At 45.0% G+C, this 23,932-nt stretch overlaps 1 protein-coding gene across 3 annotated transcripts in view; it reads right to left on the bottom strand.

Annotated features, from left to right (window-relative positions):
* The window catches only part of SNX14 (sorting nexin 14), a 627,761-nt gene that overhangs the window by 195,758 nt on the left and 408,071 nt on the right, over window positions 1-23,932 (bottom strand). For all 3 annotated transcript variants that reach the window (XM_069235584.1, XM_069235585.1, XM_069235586.1), the window contains one exon: window positions 8,004-8,044. In XM_069235584.1, coding sequence (XP_069091685.1) covers window positions 8,004-8,044 — 41 coding nt within the window. The remainder of the gene's footprint in view (window positions 1-8,003; window positions 8,045-23,932) is intronic.

Here is a 23,932-nt window from a genome sequence, read left to right as displayed (position 1 = left end):
GACTTACCAGTAAGTCAAATATGTCAATCATGGATAAACCACTGAACAGTACAATTTCTATAGGAAGCACTTGCACTTTAGAACTGATTAGCAGTGGTAAAATGTGCAGAGACAATAAACCAGCAAAAACAGACCTGAAAAAATAGGAGGAAGAAGGCAAAAAGGTTTGGGGATAACCCTGCAAAAAGGGCCATTTCCAACATGAACGTGTGCAGGGACACCCACGTTGCTGTCTGGCAGATGTCCAGGACTGGAATTCCGCGTGCGAGCTCAGTGGTTGCAGCAGTTGCTCTGGTAGAGTGAGCATGCAAACCCTCAAGGGGTTGCTTCTTAGCCAAAGCGTAGTACAATTTGATGCAGAGAAAAAACAATTTCGAGATGGTCCTTTTCTCCACAGCCCATCCTTTCTTCGTACCCACATAACCAATAAAGAGCTGATCGACCACCCAAAGTCTTTGGTATGATTAAGTTAGAACGCCAACACTCTTTTTGGATTCACACAGTGGAGTCTTTCCTCTTCACAAGAAGGATGTGGGGGAGCATAAAAAGTAGGCAAGGTGACAGATTGGCCTACATGAAAGGGCATGCCCACTTCAGGTAGGAAAGAGGCCATAGTACAAAGCACCAATTTGTTAGGATAGACATAGGTGAAGGGTGGCTTCGGAGAAAGAGCTTGCAGCAGAGGTGCACAGGTGATGGCTACAAGGAAGGCTGTTTTTAAAGTGAGAACCTGAAGAGGACAATTATGAAGAGACTCAAAAGGAGCACACATAAGGGAAGTGAGTACCAGGTGCGAATCCCAATGGGGCATTACAAACAGGGTAGGCAGAAACATGTGGGTAAGGCCTTTGAGGAATCTCCCAAAATGGGAGATTTAAACAAGGAGGGTTGATCAGGTAGCCTGAGGAAAGCAGATATGGCAGACAGATAACCCTTAAGGGTGCCTAAAGCAGATCCCTGCTGAGAAAAGAGAATATAAAAAAAAAAACTCAGACAGAGGTGCAGAAAGGGGATCAATAGACTTGTTGGTACACCATGCCACAAATTTATTCCAATGACAGGCGTATACTGTTTTGGTGGAGGGACTCCTCGCTGCCAAGATAACATTACAGACTTCGGCCGGAAGGTTGAAAGCTGTCAACTGCCGCCGCTCAAACCTCACAGAAGAAGGCTGAGACTGGGCAGGTTTGTGTGGAGAACCCTCCCCTGATACTGCAACAGAAGATCCTTTTGTATGATTGGAGGATCGATAGCCATGCTTAACAGCTCTGGATACCACACTCCTCGTGCCTAGTTTGGAGCCACAACAATTACTTGGGCCCGATCAATTTTGATCTTCTTGAGAACTCTGGGCAGAAGTGGTATAAGCAGAAAGGCGTACAGGAGGCCTGAGCTTCACTCACGGTAAAAAGCGTTGCAGAGTGAGTGCCGCCTTGGAAATTCCAATGCGTGAAATAGCTGACATTGCGCGTTCTCTGCAGAGGCGAACAGATCTAACCACGGCTCTCCCCACTGCTAAAAGAGACCTTGCGCCACCTCAAGATGGAGACGCCGTTCGTAATTGACCATGAATAGATGGCTGAGTTCGTCTTCTCTGGCATTCAGAGAGCCTGCCAGATGTTGAACCACCAGGAATATGCCCTGACGTTCCAGCCATGTCCAGAGATGCAGGGCCTCATGACAAAGGGGCCACAACCCCACCCCACCCTGCTTGTTGAAGTACCACGTGGTGGTGTTGTCCATGAACACCTGCACCACCTTCCCTTTGAGAGAGGGAAGGAATGCTTTCAATTCAAGTCCGAGTGCCTGAGCTCCAGAAGTTGATGTGGAGCCCGGACTACGCCGGGGACAAGATGCCTCTGATTTCTGCCTCCCCCATGTGGCTACTCCATCCCAGGAGTGACGCATCTGTCACCACTGTTAGATCTGGTTGGGAAAGGGCAAAGGATCTGCCTTTAACCCAATTGTGGTTCGAAAGCCACCACTTCAGATCTTGGGCAGTTCCCTCTGAGATCTGGACCATGTCGGAAAGATTCTCCACCTGGTATGTGTGATTAGCAGGATGCGGGAGGCCATGAGACCTGGAAGCCTCAGATTCATTCTCACTGAAACCACAGAGGTTGAAACATCGGTATCATTGCCTGAATATCGCCGCTCAGGAGGATAGCTTGAAACTGAACTGTGTCCAGAACTGCTCCGATGAAAGGGAGTCAGGTGTGACTTCGACACATTTATAGTGAACCCCAGCGAATGGTCCGCCATAGTCCGAGGTGAGAGACGACAGCCTCAGGCAAGTCTGCCTTCAACAACCAGTCATCAAGGTAGGGGAAGACTGAAACCCCTAGCTGGCGCAGATGAGCTGCGACCACCGCCATTACTTTCGTGTACACACAAGGGGTTCTGGTAAGGCCAAAGGGCAGCACAGTAAACTGAAAGTGCTCATGACCTACCACAAATCGCAAGTAACATCTGTGGGCAGGCAGACCAGGAATGTGAAAGTATGTGTCCTGCAAGTCCAATGCTATCATCTAATCTCCAGGACGGATAGGACCTGAGCCAATAGCCGGAAAAACAGCCACAACCTACTTCTGGCACAGGGACCCTCTCTATTCTCTGTCATCCGTTCGTAGGATGGTGACATGGCTGGATGGGTAGTCTCGAAGAAGAGGGAGTAGCCCCTTCGGACAATTTGCAAAACCCACCTCTCCGTCGTGATGGATTCCCAGTGGGCCAGGTGATGGCGAACCCTGCCTGCAACTGGTCCGTGATGGAACGACGGACTAAGGTGGTTTGGAGGCTGCAGCGGAGGGGTTGGTGGACTGGGTTGACCGCTGGCTCCCGAATCCATAGGAAAGTTGGATTCCGGGTCCTCGGCCACACAAAGGTTGGGCAGCATGCGCAGCACAGTGGCTGGAGGGAAATGGATGCAGTTGGGTGCACCTTCTGTAGCCACGAAAGCAGCAAAAAGTGGACTGGGGGGTGAGAAACAGCTGCAAGACCAAGGGGCCAAGCCATAGTCAGAGACTCCTTAAAGTGCCAGAGCACTGAGTCTGCTTTGTCTCCATAGAGATGGGTGCCATCGAAGGGCATGTCCATAAGCGATTGCCTGACATCCCCCGAAAAGCCAGATGTCCTAAACCAAGAGTGGCACTGTAAGGCCGAGATCGATGCAACCAATCTGCCTAGTGAGGCGGTCAAGTGCAGCCCACAATGAATCGTAAACTGCATCCCTCCCATCAGCAACAGCTTGGGAAAGACTGGCCCGGGCATCCTCCGGGACCTGTGACAGCACCTGCGCGACTGTATCCCATAAAGTATGGGAGTAGTGGCCCAAAAGGCATGTGGTGTTCACAGACCAGTCTGAAGGAAGAAAATAACTTCTTCCCAAGTTAGTCCAGTTGCTTTGGTTCCCTGTCCAGGGGTGCGAAAGGGAATGCACCAGAAGAGGAAGAAGCCTGGATGACCGACTTAGGATGTTGGGTCCAGAATTTAGGCTCGTTAGGTGCAGGCCTAAGGCGGCGGCGATTGTCTTATTGACAGGATCCCCTGTGCTGGCTCTAGACCACGTCCCCAGCACATCATCAGTAAGGGCTTCATTGAAGGGCAAAAGGGGTTCAGATGTAGAAGCCCTGGACTGAAGCACCTCAGTCAGTAAGTTAGTCCTGACAGCCACGGAATGCAGCTTGAGGCTCAGGACCTCAGCCGTTCTTCTCACCACTGAATATGAAGCTCCCTCCTCTGCAGCCATGGTAGGGGGAAAAAGCATGCAAGCGTTGGGTGAAGTGTCAAGACCACTGGCTTCACTCAACTCCTGAGCCTAGTCTAATTCAGGGTCATCTAGCTGGTATTCCAAATGGTCTAGCAACCCCGCCATACTCTCACCGTACCCTTACCGATAGGCATAAGGGTCAGGATCCAACCTGGGGAATGAGATCCCTGTCGAAGTCAGAATCTGCGTCGGGCAACGTTTTTGAAGGGGTATAGTACCATAGATGCACAACAAACTGAACGTACCTCCCAGAAGCAACCCAGAAAAGTTATCTGGATTGAGCAATGTCAAAAGGTTTTTGGCACCCTCAAGGAAGCTCCATGCTCAGCACCTGTCCTGAAGGCACCAGACTATAGAGGAAGTTCACTGTCCAGACCGATGCTTCTGAAAATGGTACCTTTACGTGTTCCAACAGTAAAAACTCACAATTTTTGTTTATACTGTAGTAAAGGCTAGTAGTCTTATTGGCAAGTGCAACGTTCAAGCAGACAACTCAGTCTTGCTAACGTCTGACTAGGACTACTAAAGTTGATACTGTAAGATATCAAACAACTTGTTTCCTTAAGCCTGACTTGATGCCCAAGTAGACGTTATTGGAACTTGTTGCAGTGTGCAACTTTTACAAAGTTGCTATTTTGTTGCCCAAGGTCTCACATGCACGTTCACGGTTGCACATGGGGTCTGTCCCTGAGACAGCTTCCTACCTTCCTGGGGAGATGTGCAAATTACTCCTGTGAAAGGACACGACAGAAGCCTGAGTGGGGGAGAGGTGTTACCTCTCCCTGGCAGGAAGCCACACGGCTGTTAGCATAAGGCAAGCTTCAAAAGAGAAGACACCTTTGAAAGGCAAATGGGAAACACTTTGGAGAGGGGCTGCTCTATTGTTCAGGCAGACATGCTAGCAAAGGGAGCTCTATATGCTGAGAAAGGGATTTTTGGAATAGCCAGATGCCACACTACACAGGAAGTTGTCATCAGGCAGGAGGGAACCTGGTAACTCATTGGCTGTAGACTGCGACCTCCCTCTGAGGGCATTTTTTGGGCATAAAAAGGGCACCCCTGGCACTCAGATCATGGTGGACTGGAGAAGAGGACTGAAATAAGACTGCCCTGCTGCACCTGGTGGCTAACAAAGGAGAAGGGATTGTGCCTGCTGTGTCTTGCTCATGGAGAAGACAACTCCTGAGCCCAGCCAAAGCAAGAGACTTCAAATCAGAACACTGACCTCCTATCCGCAGCACAGGGCCACAACAGCTGAAGAAGCCTGCTGGGGGGAGTTGGGAGCTCCAATTGCTGCTCCTCACCAATGTGCAGCAAAAGGAACGAGACCTGATGCTCCAAAGTCGCCCCTGAGTCCGCTGGATTCGAGGAGAGTCGTCAGAGTGCAAAGAAGTCACCTGGAAGGCAAATTATCACCAAAGTTAGAAAACGGCTGAAACCGCTGTACCAAGCAACTGGATTCTGCCAAGCTCAAAAGAACTTCAAGGGACACTGACCCCTGTGGCCAGGATCTCCTCACCAAGCCTGTGGGCCGAGAAGAAGCCCCAGGAAGACCCCCTGCAACCACACAGCATCTTCAGTATACTTGAGCCTCTTCAGCATCCTGTATCCCTTGTATCAGGACCACTTCATAGAAGTTAGTTGCAAGGAGCCACTGAGGGTGAAGACTGCGACCTCTTGCTGAGGGCATTTTTTAGGGCATAAGCTCCAGTTTTCCTGGAGAGGTAACTGTTTCTGTGGACTTTGCCTGTCATCTTGACTAGCCCTGATTGCTTAGAGTAACTCTAAGTAACAACATTGATAGTCACCAAAGATTTTCTAGAAGAAAGTTTGTAAGTGTCAAATTTGTTAAATTTTCCAATGATTGTTCGTGGTTAAGTTAAAAAGTGTTGATTTACTATAGTTTTTAAATTCTATATCTCACGAACCCGCTGGTGGATATTTTTTGTTCTGGTTTTGAAGATTATATAGAAAATTAAATTAATTTTTATAAATTGATGTTGGATTTCTTGAAAGGCTCGTACTTCTTCTTTGATTGTTTTGGTGCTGCTTATATGCCAAAGCTACCCAGGTTTGAGCTAATGATTTAACAAATGAAACCTACTGGTCCTAAAGGGGTTGGTAAATGTATTACACATTGAGGTCGCACAACCACACCATGTAATAAACCCCATTTCCTCACATGCATCCACTCTGTGCGATAATGTAGCCACGCTGGTCGAACTCTGTTTATGCCACTTGCTGTAATCCATTGACCGCATATCAAGACAATCAAATTCTGACAACCTATCCAACAGGATATGGTCATGGGAGATGTTAAGTTTTAATGCTTTCTGGGGCCTGGTGTCATACAGTTAGCATTGCTTTTGTTTATGTGCATAATCCTCTCCTTGCAGAAAGTGCCAAATCTCTCCAACAGTTGGCTAAGTCCCTAGGTCATGCACACCTGATTCATCCGTGAATGGAAGGGTTGTCAAAAATGTCCTGCCTATAATAGGTGCATCAGCAATATATGGAGCTAATTTAGGCACAAGATGATCTTTGTGTAGGCAAACAGTTTGGCACCAAAATGCATTCTTGTAGTACACCATTAAGCAATGGAAAGCTGTCAGAAGATTCACCATTTGTTTGCTATACAGTGACTAAACAGCACTCAAAGTGTTTGGGACACCAAGGTCAAATAATAATACACAGTATTTGGTCCTCAGAAATCTATTTTAATGACTTTGCAAACAACAAATACAACACGGAGAAGCTCACCGCTGAGGCCAGTATACTTAAACAGGTTAAAAACATTATCAGTGAATGCTACTAAGATTTGCATGGAATCTGTCTGGAATTCTGGGATGACACAATTCGCTACTGTCCACTAACACAAAGTGGCTTCAAGAAGTTTGTCATAAATCTTCGGAAGAGTCATTGAAGCAGGTCAGCAAATACACAGGTGTGCATGGACATCATGGCACAGAAGGAGTTTAACTAAAATTGATAACTGCATCTCCGTAATGTAGAAAATTGTGTAATCAGAATAGAATCAATGAAATGCTTTCTGACATGGACAAATATGGCAGATTCTAAACATTTGTAAATTTCTGGGTAACATGGAAACAGCAGTGTTTCTGAGGAGGAGCAATTGAGAAGGTAGTGAACACCCACAAACACAAACGTGGCTATTTGAAAACCTTTCTAAATGTTTTCTTATCTAATTTACACACCAACATTTCCTGCCAAAAATATTAGTACTCCAGTGTGAAACTAGGATGCGAGAAGTGCTGTATATTCTCTGAAGCTGTTTGGGGAGAGGCTTCCCCCATATAGAGAAAACAAATGAAAGGTGCTAATCCTAACCACAGACTGCTGGACACTTTCAAATAAAAAATTCACTAATTTACCCTTATGTTTAACTATGGAATTCTTTCACAGATTTCCATGGATAAACTCAGGGATTTTTGTAAAACCAAAGAAAAGGGTAATTTTTTTTTAGGACGTCTATTTAACGAGATCAACACGTCAACAAAATACTGTACTGTTAGGTGGATTGGAGGCTACAAATAAAAATGGAACAGCTGCAAAGAATATTTTTTTCAAGCAGGTTTAGACATCTTAGCATCCACCAATGTTCTCGGCTATGAGATGCAAATGTCAAATTATTACAAACGGAATATGTGTTTTCTAAAGGAAAGGGTTTGTAAAGGAAATTTGACAGTACCCGAGGTACTGAGATGATTATGAACCGATATATGAAAACTGCTATAAATGAATTAGGTGTGCAAGTACTCAACGTAAAATTATATCAGAATAAGTTGCATATTTCGGATGTTAAGAATGAGGTATGGATGTTAATGCTTTGTGTCTGAAGCTCACTGAATAAAGATAAAATCCAAAACATTATCCAATGTTATCCTTTGAAGATTGTTCCAGTTGATTTGTTTAGTATCTTGAATTACTTATCATTGTGACTGATCTTAGGTTATAGTTGTTTGAGTCAATAGAATTTATTGTCACACGCTTCAGAAAACTTTCATGCCTTAACTGGATCCAGTAGAAGCAAATTGCAAATAGACAACTGGAACTTCCACCATGAAGCACAATTGGTTTAAACAAGTGTGGAATTCCCTAAAAGAACTTTAACTAAGGGGACTTCATGACTACTGGCCAAGCGAAGCAATATAAAGAAATATCCAATCAGTGCACAAATCAATCTATGCAGCATTTCAGGGCATCGTCTACTGACCTCTTTCATTAGTTTTCCCGGAACAGACTTTATCATTTTTCCTACAATTGAGAAAAAGAGACACATATTTACAGACAACCAGATCCAGATTAAGTAAACACATCTCAAGTCAAAGTCCACAGTCACAACTATACATATATATATGTACATAGCAAAATTTTACATTAGATCATCGCTGTGTAATTTAAAGCAATGTTTCTCAAACTCTGAGTCATGACCCGCTGGTGGTTCGCGGGACGATTTTTGGTGGGTTGCCAAAGACCAGGCAGTAAATAAAGAAGCCTCCAAATTCTGTATTTATCATGTCACAGTTGTTGCACTTCAAAGACAGAGGTCAAATATCATCTAACTTGAATTTTAACAGGGAGCTGGTGTTTATGAACTCCTCTCACTTTGCAGTCAGAGAAGAAAAAGTACAATGAATTATGTAACAATCCTGCTGAGTGTACAGGGAGTCTGAAAGGAAAGCTAATGTTTTCATAACACACAACAAAATGTAAATCCCTGTAAATGAACTGTGCACATTCAGCAGTTAGGAAAGCAAAATGAAGGCCTTTTTAATTCTGAAGTATGAAGGAAACAAAGGTTTTAGCAGGATTAGAACAAATCAAGACACTTTACTTGGAGATGCACAAATAATACATATTAACTGAAACCGGATTTCAACACATTATCATTTATAACAATGTGCTGCCACACAAGGATTTATTACATTAAAAAATCGTCTACATCATGTCCATTAAAGTTAGGTGGGATGTGAACGTTTGCTATATTTAAAAGTTGGTCATGGTTCCAAAAAGTTTGGGAAGCACTAATTTAAAGTTTTTTTTTTCCTGTCATGACAAACACATTCTTGTTTCTGCTCTGCAATGTGAAGTTTTGCCAGGATTGAGATTTCTGAGCTCTCCTTGGTTTACAGAAATCTGGTACTCCTTTAATGCATAAAATACATTGAACATATTTCCCAGATTCCCCACACAGGCCATAGCTGGATGAATAGTTATAGTTTTTAGCTGATGAGGACAGGAAGTTAGTTAGCCTCCCAGCTTAAGTGTATACCGTTTTAATGAATACTCTGGTGTGGCCATCTTTGTTACTCTAATAACAGAACACTTTTCTTCAATCCTAGAAAGGGTTAACTTCATGCAACCTAAAGAGTGAATTTCAAGAACTTCTGTGTTTACTAAGGTCTCATTTTTTGTGCATGCATTTGAAAGCCAGCTGCTCTAATGTTCTCTGTTTCACTTGATTTCGAACTTGCACCTGCTATTGAAAATAAGCACTGGCAAAGCCCACAGGTCTCTCATGTGCGAGACCTGTTGGTTTTCCCGTTGTCTTTTAGCCATGTTGTACAGCAGCAACATGACAATAAGGAAAAAAAGAGAAAACAGTACCTCAATCACAGCACTAGCAGCAGAAGGATGCTACTCAAGATGAAGCAATTAGTACTTGGTCCATGCTCCACATGAAAGAAGAAGTGAAGCCCGCACACCCTGGCCAACTGTGAAGCAGCAAATAAGAGCGGCAATGAATGGTAAGCAGTGGGCAGGCTCCACGCCCCAGGCAGAAAATAATATCCATTGCAAACAAGAGTGCATTCACCATCGCAGGCTAGACCTAAAAACGAGGCCATTTGACCCTATTCGAGAAGCTTCCCAAGTTGTATGTAAATGAGTGTACCATTCACACAGGAGCTGCTCCTCTTCCTCGCAAATGCAGGCTAGGCTACTGCCAATTTTTCTGACGTCACTGCATTTGGATGCAGACTCATCCAACGCAAAATATTGAAGTTTTATTTGATACCAGTGACACCCTTCAGCATTGCCTTGAATGAGAAGCGCTCTTCTGCAGCCTAGAAGGCTTTTAAACAAAAAAAAAAAACTTGACCTAGGCTGTGTATTTTTTCTCAGATGTAGGCAGCAAATGAAATTGTTGTTGTAGAAGGATTGGGCACCTAGACAGTTTCTGATTCATAATTTGATCCTATGGAGTAGTGTTATCTGTGCCTTCAATGCCATGCGAATATAGGTAGTGATTTTCACTATGTCTGCACCAGGGGCTGAATCACAAAGTGATATGGGTGTGTGCTGTGTGTGCCTTAAGTCTTAAGTTTAAACGGCATGCGCGTGCACACTGTCTATCACCACTAGTTCCTACCAAATATTTTGTATCATTTCTCATTTTCAACATTCTGCAAGTATCCCAGAGCCTACAGGTTTATCTGAAGGATTTAAGTGAGTCAATCAGGTAGATGTGTCTGGTTCTGCCACCTGGACTGTGAGTGATTTGAAATTTGGAGTCCATCTTTCCTCATTGAAAGAAATGGAAGTACCCTCAGCATTTTGCTTAAAACCTTGTTCCTGTGAATGCAGTGCAGGGCCCAGTTAGAAATTACAGGACACCTTTCTAGACTCCACTAGTAGTGGCAGTGAGATATCAATTATACCTCTAATGTGTAAAAGAAATTCTCACCAATACGTTTGAATATGGACACATGATTACCACAAATGCAGCAGTGTACCTCCATCCCCACAACTTATCCAGCATACATCTGGCCCCCAAACACAGAGTTAAACTTTATAGGAGAGAAGTAACATCTGGTCATAGTTTGTATACATCTTCGTTGTGCTTCATACAAATGGATAATTTGGCTGCTCTTTTCCAAATTGCCAACCAGGTTTTATCTTCATTTCTAAGTTCCTTTCACAGCTCGTCTCATACTTAAACTTAGATCACGGCCTGAGTTCCTGGATGTATTTATATATCCAGGTAATGCCTTTGCGTTGGACATTGTTGCTAAACAGGGTTTCAATATGCGCTCCCTGCCCCCTACATGCCAAGTCCATGACCCATTTACCTCCAATCCAGTAGAGGGCATGGGTTAATCTAAACTGATCACTGCCCTTTAAACCTGTATTATCCTTAATCTCTTGCTTGATAAAAGAGTATCAGTACTAAAGGAGGTACCCAGGAGATGTAACTGGGACTGGGTCAATAGAGGGTTGCCCAGACAGCAGCACATCCTGTTACTCCCAATCCTGCCCCCCTGATATACTTCCGTAAAAGAAATGTTGTGCAAAGATTTTCATTTTTGATTTGTGTTTTTGGATCATTAGAGATTTAGCTTGGGTAGACACTGCTGAACGGTTCCACAATTTTCCAAAATGGCAGCTATAATAGTGGAAGGAGAGACACACATAGAAATTAATCAAATAATATTGGTTTTGAATCCTTTCATGTATACACCAAACAATGTTTATGATCTGAATATGAAAAAAAAAATGTTTATTACTCCTGTTTTAGACACATTTTCATAGTTCAATTTATTTTGTTGTTTCGGCAATCGCTCGTGGTACATTTGCAGAATATTGAACATTGGAAAAAAGCATATCGACAGGGACATCTTTTTGTAGCATAGGTTTTGCATGTACGTGGAAGTGCTGTGGGTAGAGGCTTTAGAAATTTCATAGTGTTAGACTTTTCATCCTTGGCGTGGTCTCCCTTAACTTTTTGCCTCTTCTCCCTAGGTTGCTGATGTGTGCTGGACTCTGATTTTACTGTTTTTGTTACTCTGGGCACTTTACCACTGCTAACCAGTGCTAAAGTGCAAGTGCTCCTTTACAAAATGTGTATGTAATTGGCTTATCCATGATTGGCATATTTGATTCACTAGTAAGTCCCTAGTAAAGTGCACTAGAGGTGCCAGGGCATGTAATTCAAATGCTACTAGTGGGCCTGCAGCACTGGTTGTGCCACCCACATAAGTAGCTATGTAATCATGTCTCAGACCTGCCATTGCAGTGTCTGTGTGTGCAGTTTTAACTGCACATTCGACTTGGCAAGTGTACCCACTTGCCAGGCCTAAACCTTCCCTTTTATTACATGTTAGACACCCCTAAGGTAGGCCATAGGTAGCCCCAAGGGCAGGGTGCAGTGTATGGTTAAGGTAGGACATATAGTAATGTGTTTTATATGTCCTGACTATGAAATATTGCTAAATTCGTTTTTCACTGTAGCAAGGCCTGTCCTTCTCATAGGTTAACATGGGGGCTACCTTTTAATCTGATTAAAATGTAGATTCCCTTTGGGAGCAGATAGACATGTAGAGTCTGGGGCCTCTGAGCTCACAATTTAAAAATACATATTTTAGTAAAGTTGATTTTAAGATTGTGTGTTTGAAAATGCCACTTTCAGAAAGTGAGCATTTTCTTGCTTATACCATTTCTGTGACTCTGCCTGTTTGTGGATTCCCTGTCTGGGTCAGTTTGACAGTTGGTCTAGTTGCACCTCACACTAGACCGTGACACAAAGGGAGCTGGGGTGTAGCCTGCATATCCTGATGAGCCATTTGTGCTAGGAGGGAGGGGAGGAGTGGTCACTCGCTCCAGAAAGGACTGTGCCTGCCCTCACACAATGCAGTCTCCAGCCCCCTGGTGAGTGTCTGGGGCCTGGCCTGGGCAAGGCAGGATTTCACATTCAAAAGAGACTTTACTTTGAAGAAAGTCTACTTTAAAGGAGAAATTGGGTATAAGAAGGGAACCCAAAACCACAGACTTTAGAACACTTTTGGAAACAAGAGGAACCTCTGCCTGGAGAAGAGCTGAGGAGCTGAGGAAGTGGAGCTGCCCTGCCTGTGACTGTGCTTTATGGAGCTATCCTGCAGTTGCTGCTTCTGCCAGAGTAAGAAGGCAAAGACTGGACTTTGTGTGCCTTCCATCTTGAGAAGAACTCTCCAAGGGCTTGATTTAGAGCTTGCCTCCTGTTGTTTGAAGTCACAGAGACAGCAAAGACTTCTCTCTGCCAGCACCTGGAGTCTCTGGAGAGACCTTCTACTCTGCCCTGTGGTGCCCATCCAGTTCCTGGGACCGTGAACGGAGAAGCTGGCAGCCTAAGAGGAGGAAATCCACGCACAGAGTGCTGTGCAGGGAAAAGATCAACGCGACTCCGATCTGCAGCTGAAGAAATGATGCGCCGCCGGCTCCGTGGCTTAAAATTGACCATCACCAGAAACGCGACCGAAGAATGGGCGCCCGGAGCTGGAGAAACAACGTGCAGCATTGCTGATGGAGGTTGGGAGATCGCAAACCTGCGCTGCAGTGTTTTCGGATCATCGTGCGGCTGGATTTCCGATGCAAGTACTGCTGGGTGTGTAAAAACAACGCAAGGCCTGCCCGGACCCGAGAGTGCTGACCGGATCGATGCATCGCTCTCCTGTGGAGAGAAGACACGACGCGCCCCGACCAGACGAAAGGAGAAACAACGCAAGGCCTCGCTCATGAGTGAAATCGACGCATCGTAAGCCCTTTTTGATGCACACTTGCCCGTGCGGGGTTATTTTTGATGCACCAAAGGTACATTTTCATGCTAACAGTGTTAGGGTGTGTTTTAAACTACATAAAGACTCTTTTTACTTTTTAATTGATAACTTGACTTGTGTATTGTGGATTTTTGTCGTTTTGGTCTTGTTTTGTTTAGATAAATATTCTCTATGTTTCTGTGTTGTGTCATTTTGTAGTGTTTTCATTAAGTTACTGTGAGTGTTGGTACAAATACTTTACACCTAGCACTCTGAAGTTAAGCCTACTGCTCTGCCAAGCTACCAAGGGGGTAAGGAGGGGTTAGCTGAGGGTGATTCTCCTTTACCCTGAGTAGAGTGAGGGTCCTTGCTTGAACAGGGGGCAACCTGACAGTCAACCAAAGACCCAATTTCTAACACATAGGTTTTGGCACCTCATCAATATCTTCCCAACAAAATGCACATGGATCTTTTTCTACTTATGCATGATCCAAAACATTTACAAATCTACTGAGAAAGTATAACGCTCTTTTAATGTGTAGACGTACAGAATACGACGTCAGTGCAAGGTCACTTAGCGGGACTGATCTCTTGAACTTACTGTACCGAAGATCGTCAAATGTGTGACAGTCAGAACTCATTTTCCACACATGCACAAGGTATTTCTTTAAAGTCGCATTCTTCTTCTGTCTCAGCAAATCCTTTTAGAAACTTAACAGGTTCAGTAGTTAAAGCTCCAAGGTTTGTTCCAATTTTGCTCATAGTTTCATCATCCATAAGAATATGTGCCTTGATAAGGACACAAAAGGAACACAAAACTATGATGGAGCCTGGACTGCCAGGCCAGGATCTCCCTGGACCGGAAACAAGCATCCTGGGACCAGTTTCAGGGTATCACCCTTCAGCGGCCAGGCTAGCTTGAATACAGTGGCATAGTGAGCCCGGGACCCACATCTAGGCATACCCAGAGCACTAATGGTGACAAAAGCAAAGAAACACAAATGATGGATGGAATGCGGAACGAATCAAACATTCACCCCCAGTCACAGATCTGGGTTTATTCTATCAATTCTTTTGCTCACCATGCCACCCCAGTTTGGACCCAGCCATAAGCAAATCAGTCTTGACCCTGTTCCCCATGGGAGCAGTCCAGCCCGAACTGCCAGGCCAGGTCCTCCCTGGACCGGAAACAAGCATCCTGGGATCGGTTTCAGGGCATCACCCTTCATCAGCCAGGCTAGCTTAAATCCAGTGGCATAGTGGGCCCGGGACCCACGTCTGGGCATACCCGGCGCACTAATGGCGACAAAAGCAAAGAAACACAAATGATGGAAAGAATGCAGAACAAATCAAACATTCACCCCCAGTCACAGATCTGGGTTTAATCCATCAATTCTTTTCCATCATTTGTGTTTCTTTGCTTTTGTTGCCATTAGTGCACAGACTGTGGCCATCAGGACAAGCCACTGCTTGTACTAATTTCACCCAAATGTGTCTTTGTGACTGAAGTATTATTTGTAAAACAACAGACAAACAGGCAGGATCTATGGCAGGCTTGCAGGGTAACCACTGTGTAAATAAGCTCCATATAAATTATTTTTACATAATTTATCTTATGTGGCTATCAAGAAACTCTGACATGGTTCTGGACCTACCTTGGATTCCCAATTAAAAACATAAACTTTCCATAGCCCGAAATAATGCCAATGAACCAGCCCTGTAGGAGCCTCATTTGGTACCACTGGTCTAGGTGAAAAAACACTATCACCCAAACCCAGGCATCCCGCTCTATTCTGAGCAGTCCAGATGGCAAGGCCAAGACTTCAAATTTTGAGTAGCTACCCCAACAGATATAATTCTGACTTCAAATCCATCAGTCAGTGCACAAATGTATACACCAAAAAGGCACTGTCACAGCCCAGGAGATTGAGGTACACATATCTGTACTACAGAGTCCAGGCCTGAATGTGAGGACTGTCATAAGACTATAAACCCAAGGCAGTGCTTTAAATGAATATAGAGTACGAGCCCTTCTGTATTTCCATTTAAAACACTGACCGAAAGTCACAGATGTGGCACCTCTGGAACCTATCCTGTCGGCCCATCTACCACTAAAACGGTTTCACCAATCTGCACAAATTTGAAGTTTCCTGTCCAGTTAAGCTGTCTCTTCTGTTATTCTCTTTGTATACAGTCAATGTTTGAAAGGTTTGGCTGGTTATGTCTATGTAGAGGAATAATTCCTTTAAAAGTTTAACACAGAACTATGTGGCTGCTTTTTATTTGCTCCTAGCTCATTTGTCCCACTCATTCTCTGGGTGAAATGCCATGATGGTGCCTCTTTGTGGCCTGTTTGGTGCAATAAAAGTTTAGGTGAACACACTAGAAAGGATTGCATCTCTAGGGTATCCAAGTCAGTATGTAGGGATGAGGCAAAAACACTCTCAAGATGGCAGCCTTGGTGTGTCCTCTCTCCTGCAACAGGCCTGGGACGGTTGATGTGGCACCTGGCATACATCCACTACACTCCAAACCAAAACACATAGGTAAAATACATTGTCATGTACAATGCCAATAGATCTAACTCTCACAAATGCAAGACCTACTGCATTGCAAATGCTTGTTTTTAAGACTGGCATTACAGCGTCATCTGTCAATCAGATATTTGTTGATTCATATAGCTAATGCACAAAAAGGGTCCGCCTCTTTCAGCCACTGCTCTGGCAGTGCCACTCACTTCTTGGATCAGTTCACTTGAAATCTTCCTGGGATTGGGGTTTAGCATTCATGAAGGGGTGAGAACCCAGAGGCTGAGCAGTCCATTTTCAGTTGCAATGAATGAGGTGCATTGCTCTCAGGAGCAGAGGTGCAGTCACAGAGTCAAGTGCTTCAGCGAGGAAGCTATCTGGAAACGAAGACTTTCACCGCTAAAAACAAGAAATTCCTTGTGATAAGCCAATCCTTACTTAAAGTCTGATTTATGGCGTTGCCGGCTGTGAGTACATTGCCTGATGATGCACTTGCACAGCTGATTCCTGATCTGCCTCATACACCACACAGATCAGGACATATGTTGAGCCATGGGTCACAAAGGTCGCAAAAGCAGCGACACATCAGATGAACAGATTCATTGATATGCTCCTTCTCACCTACAGAGGGCTGAGCCATGCACACAGGACAGTCAGAGGTGTTCGATGAAACCAACTATTTCTTCTGGTGAGATGTGCAGTCTGAGTGCCAGGGATGATAGGAGGAAGCTAAGATGTGAGAGTTAGTGCTAGAGGGTGGGATGCGTGTGTCCACGGGTCTGGCATAAGCTGCAGAAAGTGACCTCTGTAGAAGTTCACACAGGTAGGGCGCAAACTGGTGACCTGCTTTCATTCAACTGCTGAAGTCATGGGAGGGGACTTAAGTGCACTGCCAAGCTCTCATTGTGTCATGAGGTGATCAATAACAGGGGTGCACAGTGACATGCCTTCAGATTCCTCTTCAGCACTTTCCAATGACAGGATCCCGCTGAGACATGTGCTGGTCTGAAGACTCGCCTTCTCTGGGGTGTCCAGTGGCAAATTTTGATTAGTCCATGAAATGATTACGTTTTGTTCGCGGTTTTATATAGCGCGAACTCGACAGAAGATATTGGAGCGATTCACATGAGCACCAGTTACTTCACAGTTGGTGGTAGGCAGGGGGTGGGGGCGGGTATTACGTGATTTGTCCAGAATCACAGGATGTTGAGCAGATGCCGAGACTAGAACCTGCCCCCACCTTCAAAGTCGGGAGCTCTGGACGTTATGCCACGTCCTCTCCCAATACAATAACTGGGTTTGTCTTTAATTGGCTGGGCGCAGTAACAGACTCATATTTTTCACATACTGAGGAACAGTGATAGGTTACCGATGTAGCATGGACTTCGTGCTGTGTCAGACGGCGTCGTGTAGTAGGCAGTAACTGGCTTATAGAATTACGTGCAGTCGCAGGCTGCAGTCTTGACCACATTCAGGGCCATATGTACGAACACTTTTTCCCATAGACACAGAATGGGTAAAAACCTTTGCTACATCTGGCCCTCAGTGACTGGATAGGGTAGCGCCTCCCCGAATATGCTTTCTTCGGTATCGCTGTGGCAGTTCTCAAAAGATCACACAAAATGACCAGGAACCTTCCTGCCTTAACTCAGACTCTGGCTGGATGAGTCCGGAACAGTTCTGGGAGTTCCCTAGCAGTGCGAAGCGAGGTTTCTGAGTGGTCTTGGCATTAGTTTCCCCTCACTCTTCATGTAAGTTCTAGGAATGGAGGAGTGCCAACGAGGGAACGTAGGCAAGCTAGCAGTGGGCGGCAGGAAGTGGTGACATCGGTGAATGGTATGAAGTGGGGCAACAGGCAGAGACCTACAGTACCTGCAGGGTAGATGACTGAGTTGGGGTACAAGGATATCAGGAGGTTAGGCAGACGGAACTTCTGTGGTACTGTTACTAACACACAGTGTGTACAAAATTTCATGTCAGGCAGCCTTTGTTTTTCATTACCTCTGCAAATATTGTTATTTTCCCCTCAGCATAAGTCAAACACATTCGTCCACCTAGCCAGTCCGCTCACCACACTCACCCCATGCGTCGGCAAACATGAATTTATCTATCCACTTACAAAATCACACACCCATCTACTTGCACAATGACTCGCCTTATACATCCACTCACCAACTGCATCCAGTCAATAATCCTACTAACTCACCCCACTTATTTACTGTGTCACAGACCCTACCCATTCACTCACCCCCAAAATCCACTTGTTCATTCATCCATCCACTTACTCGCTTCACACACTCAACCATCCATCCATCCATCCATCTACTCAACCACCCACACACTTCCTCACATGGTCACCTACTGACTCGCCAATCCATTCACTTAACCTCTGACTCACTCACTAATCTACTAACATAATCAGTCACTAAACTACCCACTTAGTGATCCATCTATTCACTCATCCTGACATTCATACAACCATCCATCAGTCTGTCTTCACACCCATCCATTCATCCACGCAGATTCTCTCAGTCATCCACCAATTCATCCAGTAAACCATTCATCGTATCTGAGTTTCCCTCACCCACCACAAACTACTCATCCATCCACCAATCAACTCAACCACACACGCAAAACCATACTGATAAACAAAATTATTTGACTTATTTTAAAACTTCAGACATATTGTCTTTGCCATTGCTTGTTCACTTTGTACGATATGTTTAGCATGTGCTTAAGAAAGCATATTGCCGATACTATTTTTAGTATGAGCGTGTCATCACATTTCAAAGAAAACCCCAGTAAATGTAGTTTAGAAATGTGGTTTCATAACATTCCTTTAGAAAACAGCTATTTAAAACACATCTCCAGGAAGTAATGTTTACGGTATACTTTTTGTTTGCGGGATTTCATTTACTGGTGTAGTGGCAGGCAATTTTCGGCTGTCTTGAACACCGGAATCGCTTTGAGCAACTTCCACTTAGGGCCTGGCCAGCTTTCAATTTATTTTTAGACTCCTAAAAATAGAGGCATAGTTTTTCAGCAATTTACTAGTCTCATGTGCTGTTTTCTGAAAACTATAGAGCATTATGTGTGTCTCTATTCATTGATAAAATATTTAAAAAATATAAGTACACGACAGTGCTTTCGTTAATACGTGCCTTGATTAACAATCCGGCCTTGACGCTAAAACGAGAATTCATGTTTACTTCACATTCTAGTTGGAGACGAAGACTTTTTACTGAATTAATTTGCAGTGGGAGCGGTTACATAAAAGTATGTCTCCTTCGAAACCAGCTCACGCGAGCCCTCCTCCCTCTTCAGTCCCGTGAACAATAATGGTAATGGAACAATAAAACTTCTAGTTGTGGAACCACAACTGTGAGGCCCTTTCTTGGGGTCCAGTCTTGAAGTATCCAATGACTTTACTGTTGTTTACCACTGATGCCACTGGGGCACAACACTGGCAACTCCAACTAGACAGCACATTACCAATTTCGCACTCAAAAGTTACTACCAGAGGCAGTTAGACGCACAACACAAAACACAATAAATAGTGCTCTGTAAAAACCATAGCCAGTGAGTACTTTGCAAACGAAAAAAACAACTTGAATTAGCAGATAAGTGAACGGGCCTGCTGAATGACCAATATTATTCTACGGGACTTGGTTCCAGTCTACTTGGGGGATCTTCTGGATGGTTTGGGACATGTTTTTCAGATGACTGACAGGAACACCGCCAAGAATACTGGCATCCAATTTTACTTTGATGTGTCACCTGCTACTCAAAGGCTGGTTGAAAATAAAAACAGTCTATGTCAAATATATAGAATAAACAAAGTCGCACCCAAAAATATTCACCAATAAAATTTCTATAAGAGCCCCAGTTATGTTGAGGTGACCCACAGTCCGATTGGGGACACAGCCCAGATTCCTAGTGTCTAGGGACAGGTTAGGGGCCCCAAAATGACAATTTTGAGGTCACAGCCTACCACATAGTGCAGCTATCTAGTTTCCTTAAGAGATCTTGGGGACTCTCAGAAAGTTGACCTAGGAATGCATGCCATTTGTGATTATCATTGGCTCTGTGGTTTGTAACTCACACTTACTGGCTTTCTGTTTGCTGTCTTGATTTGCTTTAGGCCCTGCTGGTTCACTTCATCCCTCCCGTTGCCTAAACCGTTTTTTTACTGAATTCTTCCACAAACTTGCTTTCTGTTAACAGGCCTTTAAATCTTGTTCTTATCACGTCACACCTGCTGGGCATTCAAAGACTGAGGTCAAAGGTAGGGCGCTGTCGTCCAAGGGTGCTCGTTTACTTTTCTTTCTCTGATTTCAAAGTGAGAAGATTTATGTGACAATCTTGATGGATACTGGGGGTAGGAAAGAGTTTTTTCTAGCACATAACATTTAAATGAACTATTTAAGTATTTTAGAATATATCACAATTATGAATGCAAAAATGAAGTACATTTTTTATATTTCTGAAGTGTTTGGGAAACAAATACTTTAATATGATCAAAACAAATAATCTAGGTGATGCAATTTCCATACCGTTTTGCCTGTGCACTGGATAGTTTTATTAGTAAAACTATATGCCTGTGCAACTGTAATCATTTACATTGAAAATGTGTTTTCTGTAATGGGAGTGTGCTACAGCACCATGAATACTCCACCCTACTCTGCACCACTCCACTTCACTTCACTGCACTCTGCACCATTCCACTCTATGCCACTGCACTCTACCCCACTTCACGCTACACATCTCTATGCTACCCTGTACCACTCTACTCTATGCCAATGCACTCTTTGCCACTCTACTCTACACCACTGCACTCTACACCACTCACATCTAGGCTACACCAATACACTCTGTACAACTTCACTCTATGCCACTGTACTCTACGCCACTCTGCAACACTACACTCTACGCCACTGTACTCTATGCCAATATACTCTAAGCCAATGCATTTTACTTTGTAACACTCAGTTCTATGCTGCTGCACTCTACGCCAAGCTCTGTACAGTGCTCCTATCTAATCTGCACCACTGCACTCTATGTCACTGCACTTTACATCACTTTACTCTATGTCATTACACTCTATGCCACTGTAGGCAACTGCACTCTACCCTGCACCACTCGACTCTACTCCACTTCGCTCTACTCTAAAAATAAACTCCTCTATGCCACTGTGCTTTATGCCACTCTACCCTTAATCATTGCACTCTATACAACTGCACTGTCACTGCATTCTACTCTGCATCAATGCACTCTACGCCACTGCTCTCTACTCCACTCTACACCACTGCACTCTGACACTCTACTCTGCAACACTGCAACCTTCACCACTGAACTGTAAGCCACTCTACTTTGCATATCCATCCGTGGACAAGCCAACAAGATGCATCCCAGGCAGGCAAGATCGGGACCCTTCAAAACCCCCCCCCGGGCTTCTTCTCTATGGATTGTCTCCCTTTCACAGTCCGACCACTTTGTCAATTCTAACCACCAACTGTAGATATCTGGGCCCCAGATTGACTTCCAATACATAGGCCCTCATTACAACCCTGGCGGTCAAAGACCGCCAGAGCTGTTTTGGAGGTTGCACCGCCAACAGGCTGGCGGTGCAAACTCGCAGTCGCCCCCCCGGGACCGGCAGTTTTTGGCCGCGTTGGTCTCGGCGGGTGTAATCCGCCAGGGCAGCGCTGCAAGCAGCGCTGCCCAGGGGATTAGGAGTCCCCTTCCCCCCAGCCTTTCCATGGCGGTAGGAAAGGGGAGTCGCAGGCCCCTGCGTCATCAATGTGGCAACGAGGACATTCCTATGTCACAGCAGGAAACATAGCATATATACTACGGGGAGTCAGATAGACCCTTTGTAAATAAAAGATCTGAATGAGCTTGAAGCAGAAATTTCTAGATATTTTAGAACTGGAGTCCAGGTCACTCCGCCACGAGGAATCGGTGAGAGGCATCCCTAGATCTCCTCCCAGTGTAAATGGAGAGACCTGAGAAATGCACATGTCCCTTCCAATAAACTTCTATACAGTAACATGGCCACTTACGCACAGCCTCCTCCACCCCCCCCCCATTCGCAAAGAGATTCCCTCAGGACATCAATACCAGCCACCAGCCAGTCACACAGGCTTGACCACCCTCCCGGTTAACCCCACCGACAGTTCACTGCTAGAGAAAGCTCACTGGAGTATGGGGTCGGTGTATAAGTCCACTGCAAAACATGGATCCAAACATACCGGGACATTCATGGTCTGCCCTCTGTAAGCAGGAGTTGGCTTCAGAAGAAGACCCAGCAGGCAGTCCTTGGAAGAAGAGCCACACTGCCAACCTCTGGAGCTGCATAACTAGGTAATATAATTCCAAGTCCGGTGCTGCAAGCCTCTCTTCGGTCACAGGTAACTACAACATTCAGAGGGCTACACTGCAATGCAAAGTGCCCCAATAGAGAGAAAAAAACATGTTATCAAGCTCCGAAATGAAACATGGGGGGTAACTCCAACAGCAGTGCAGCAAACAAGTAAAGAAATTGCAGCAGTACAATAATTTTGGAAACAGCCACTTGGCCACCGACAGAGGCAATTTAGTCCAGAAGGCAACAGGAGCGATGCAGCCCAGTCAGCACAGACCCAAAAATCCCTTCATATAACAAATCCGGGGTGCAGTAAACAGCCACTCCAATGTACCGTATCATGACATCATCCCATCTTAACATTGGTGGGATGGAAATGGGGCCACGGTCAGGGGCATTCCCAGTCAAGGGATAAACACATGACCTGGATCAGTTGACCTTGATTCCAGGGTGAGCCACTAAGTCCAATAGCACCCCCATCGCTGCCAGTAGGTTGACGTCTCACCCCCTAAGATACAACAGCATGTCGTCAGCATACAGAGAAAGGAAAGTACAGGCAGAGCCAATGTTCAGGCCCTGGTAGTGTAGGCCCCGGAAAACCATACAGGCAAAGGGCTCCATAGCTAACGCAAGTAATAAAGGTGACGGAGGGCAACCTTGTTGAGTTCCCAGCTCCACCACAAAAGCCTCCAATATCGAAGGACCGATGCGGATCCCTGGCCAGTAGGTCAGAATAAAGAAGCTTTGTCCATCTGACAAAAACGCACACCTAGGCCCATGCTAATCAGCGTAGCATACAGGAAGTCCCAGCGAAACAAAGTCAAACACCTTCTTAATGTCGACTGAGATAACGGGAGCTTCTGATGTTAATGCTCTCATCGGTCCATGACCATTAACAACTGCTGGATATTAGGCATAGTGCTGCGCCGGGGGATAAGCCTGTCTGATGTGGGTGAACCAGAGCGCACACATGGGGGGAGCAACCCGATTGCTTGAATTTTACTTAAAATCTTATAATCAGTATTGAGTATAGAAAGATGACAGTAACAATCCAGAAGGAGGGGGTCCTTATCCTTTTTAGGGAGTGATACAACAGCTGCTTCCTGCAGTGAGGACAGGACCCGGCCTTGCTGCTGAGAATCATTGTAAAGCGCCACCAGTCTATGATTAGGGTCAGATGCAAATGCTGGTTAAAAATCAGAAACCCATCAAGACCAGGCACCTTACCCCTTGGCAACTCCTTAATTGCTCCCCGTACCTCCTGCTCTGTTACATCCATACCGAGCTGAGCCGCCACCACCAACTCAGTGGATACTTGGGAAGCGGCTGCAATGTAATTCAACATCACGCTCTCATCACCTACCACACCTGAGGATTATAACTTCTGATAGTGCTGTCGGAATGATGCATTAGTCTCTTTCTGCGTGAAGACCTAACGCCCTAAAGGGCCACAACCCTGAGGTACAGAATGGCCGCTCCTGACACCTCGCAGCAGCAAGGCCAGCATCCTGCCTAACTTATCCTGCTCTGCATGTGCCCTAGCCATATACGTCTGATGATCAAATAGGCAAAGGCGCTCCTCAAGTTCAAACAATCTCTCTCGTTCCTCTAGCAGGCATCCCCAAACATCAGAGGTTTTCTCCAGCCCAACCGGAAGATAGTCCACTCCAGCCAACTCCTGGAGAATGCCAGAAAGGAGCTGAGTGCAAACCCCAACTTTGCATAGAAATGCAGTATCCCC

Source organism: Pleurodeles waltl, chromosome 5 (genome assembly GCF_031143425.1).
Source record: "Pleurodeles waltl isolate 20211129_DDA chromosome 5, aPleWal1.hap1.20221129, whole genome shotgun sequence".
Taxonomy (NCBI): Eukaryota; Metazoa; Chordata; class Amphibia; order Caudata; family Salamandridae; genus Pleurodeles; species Pleurodeles waltl.
The sequence above is the reverse complement of the archived record's forward strand: the minus strand, read 5'-3'. Positions and strand labels throughout refer to the sequence as shown.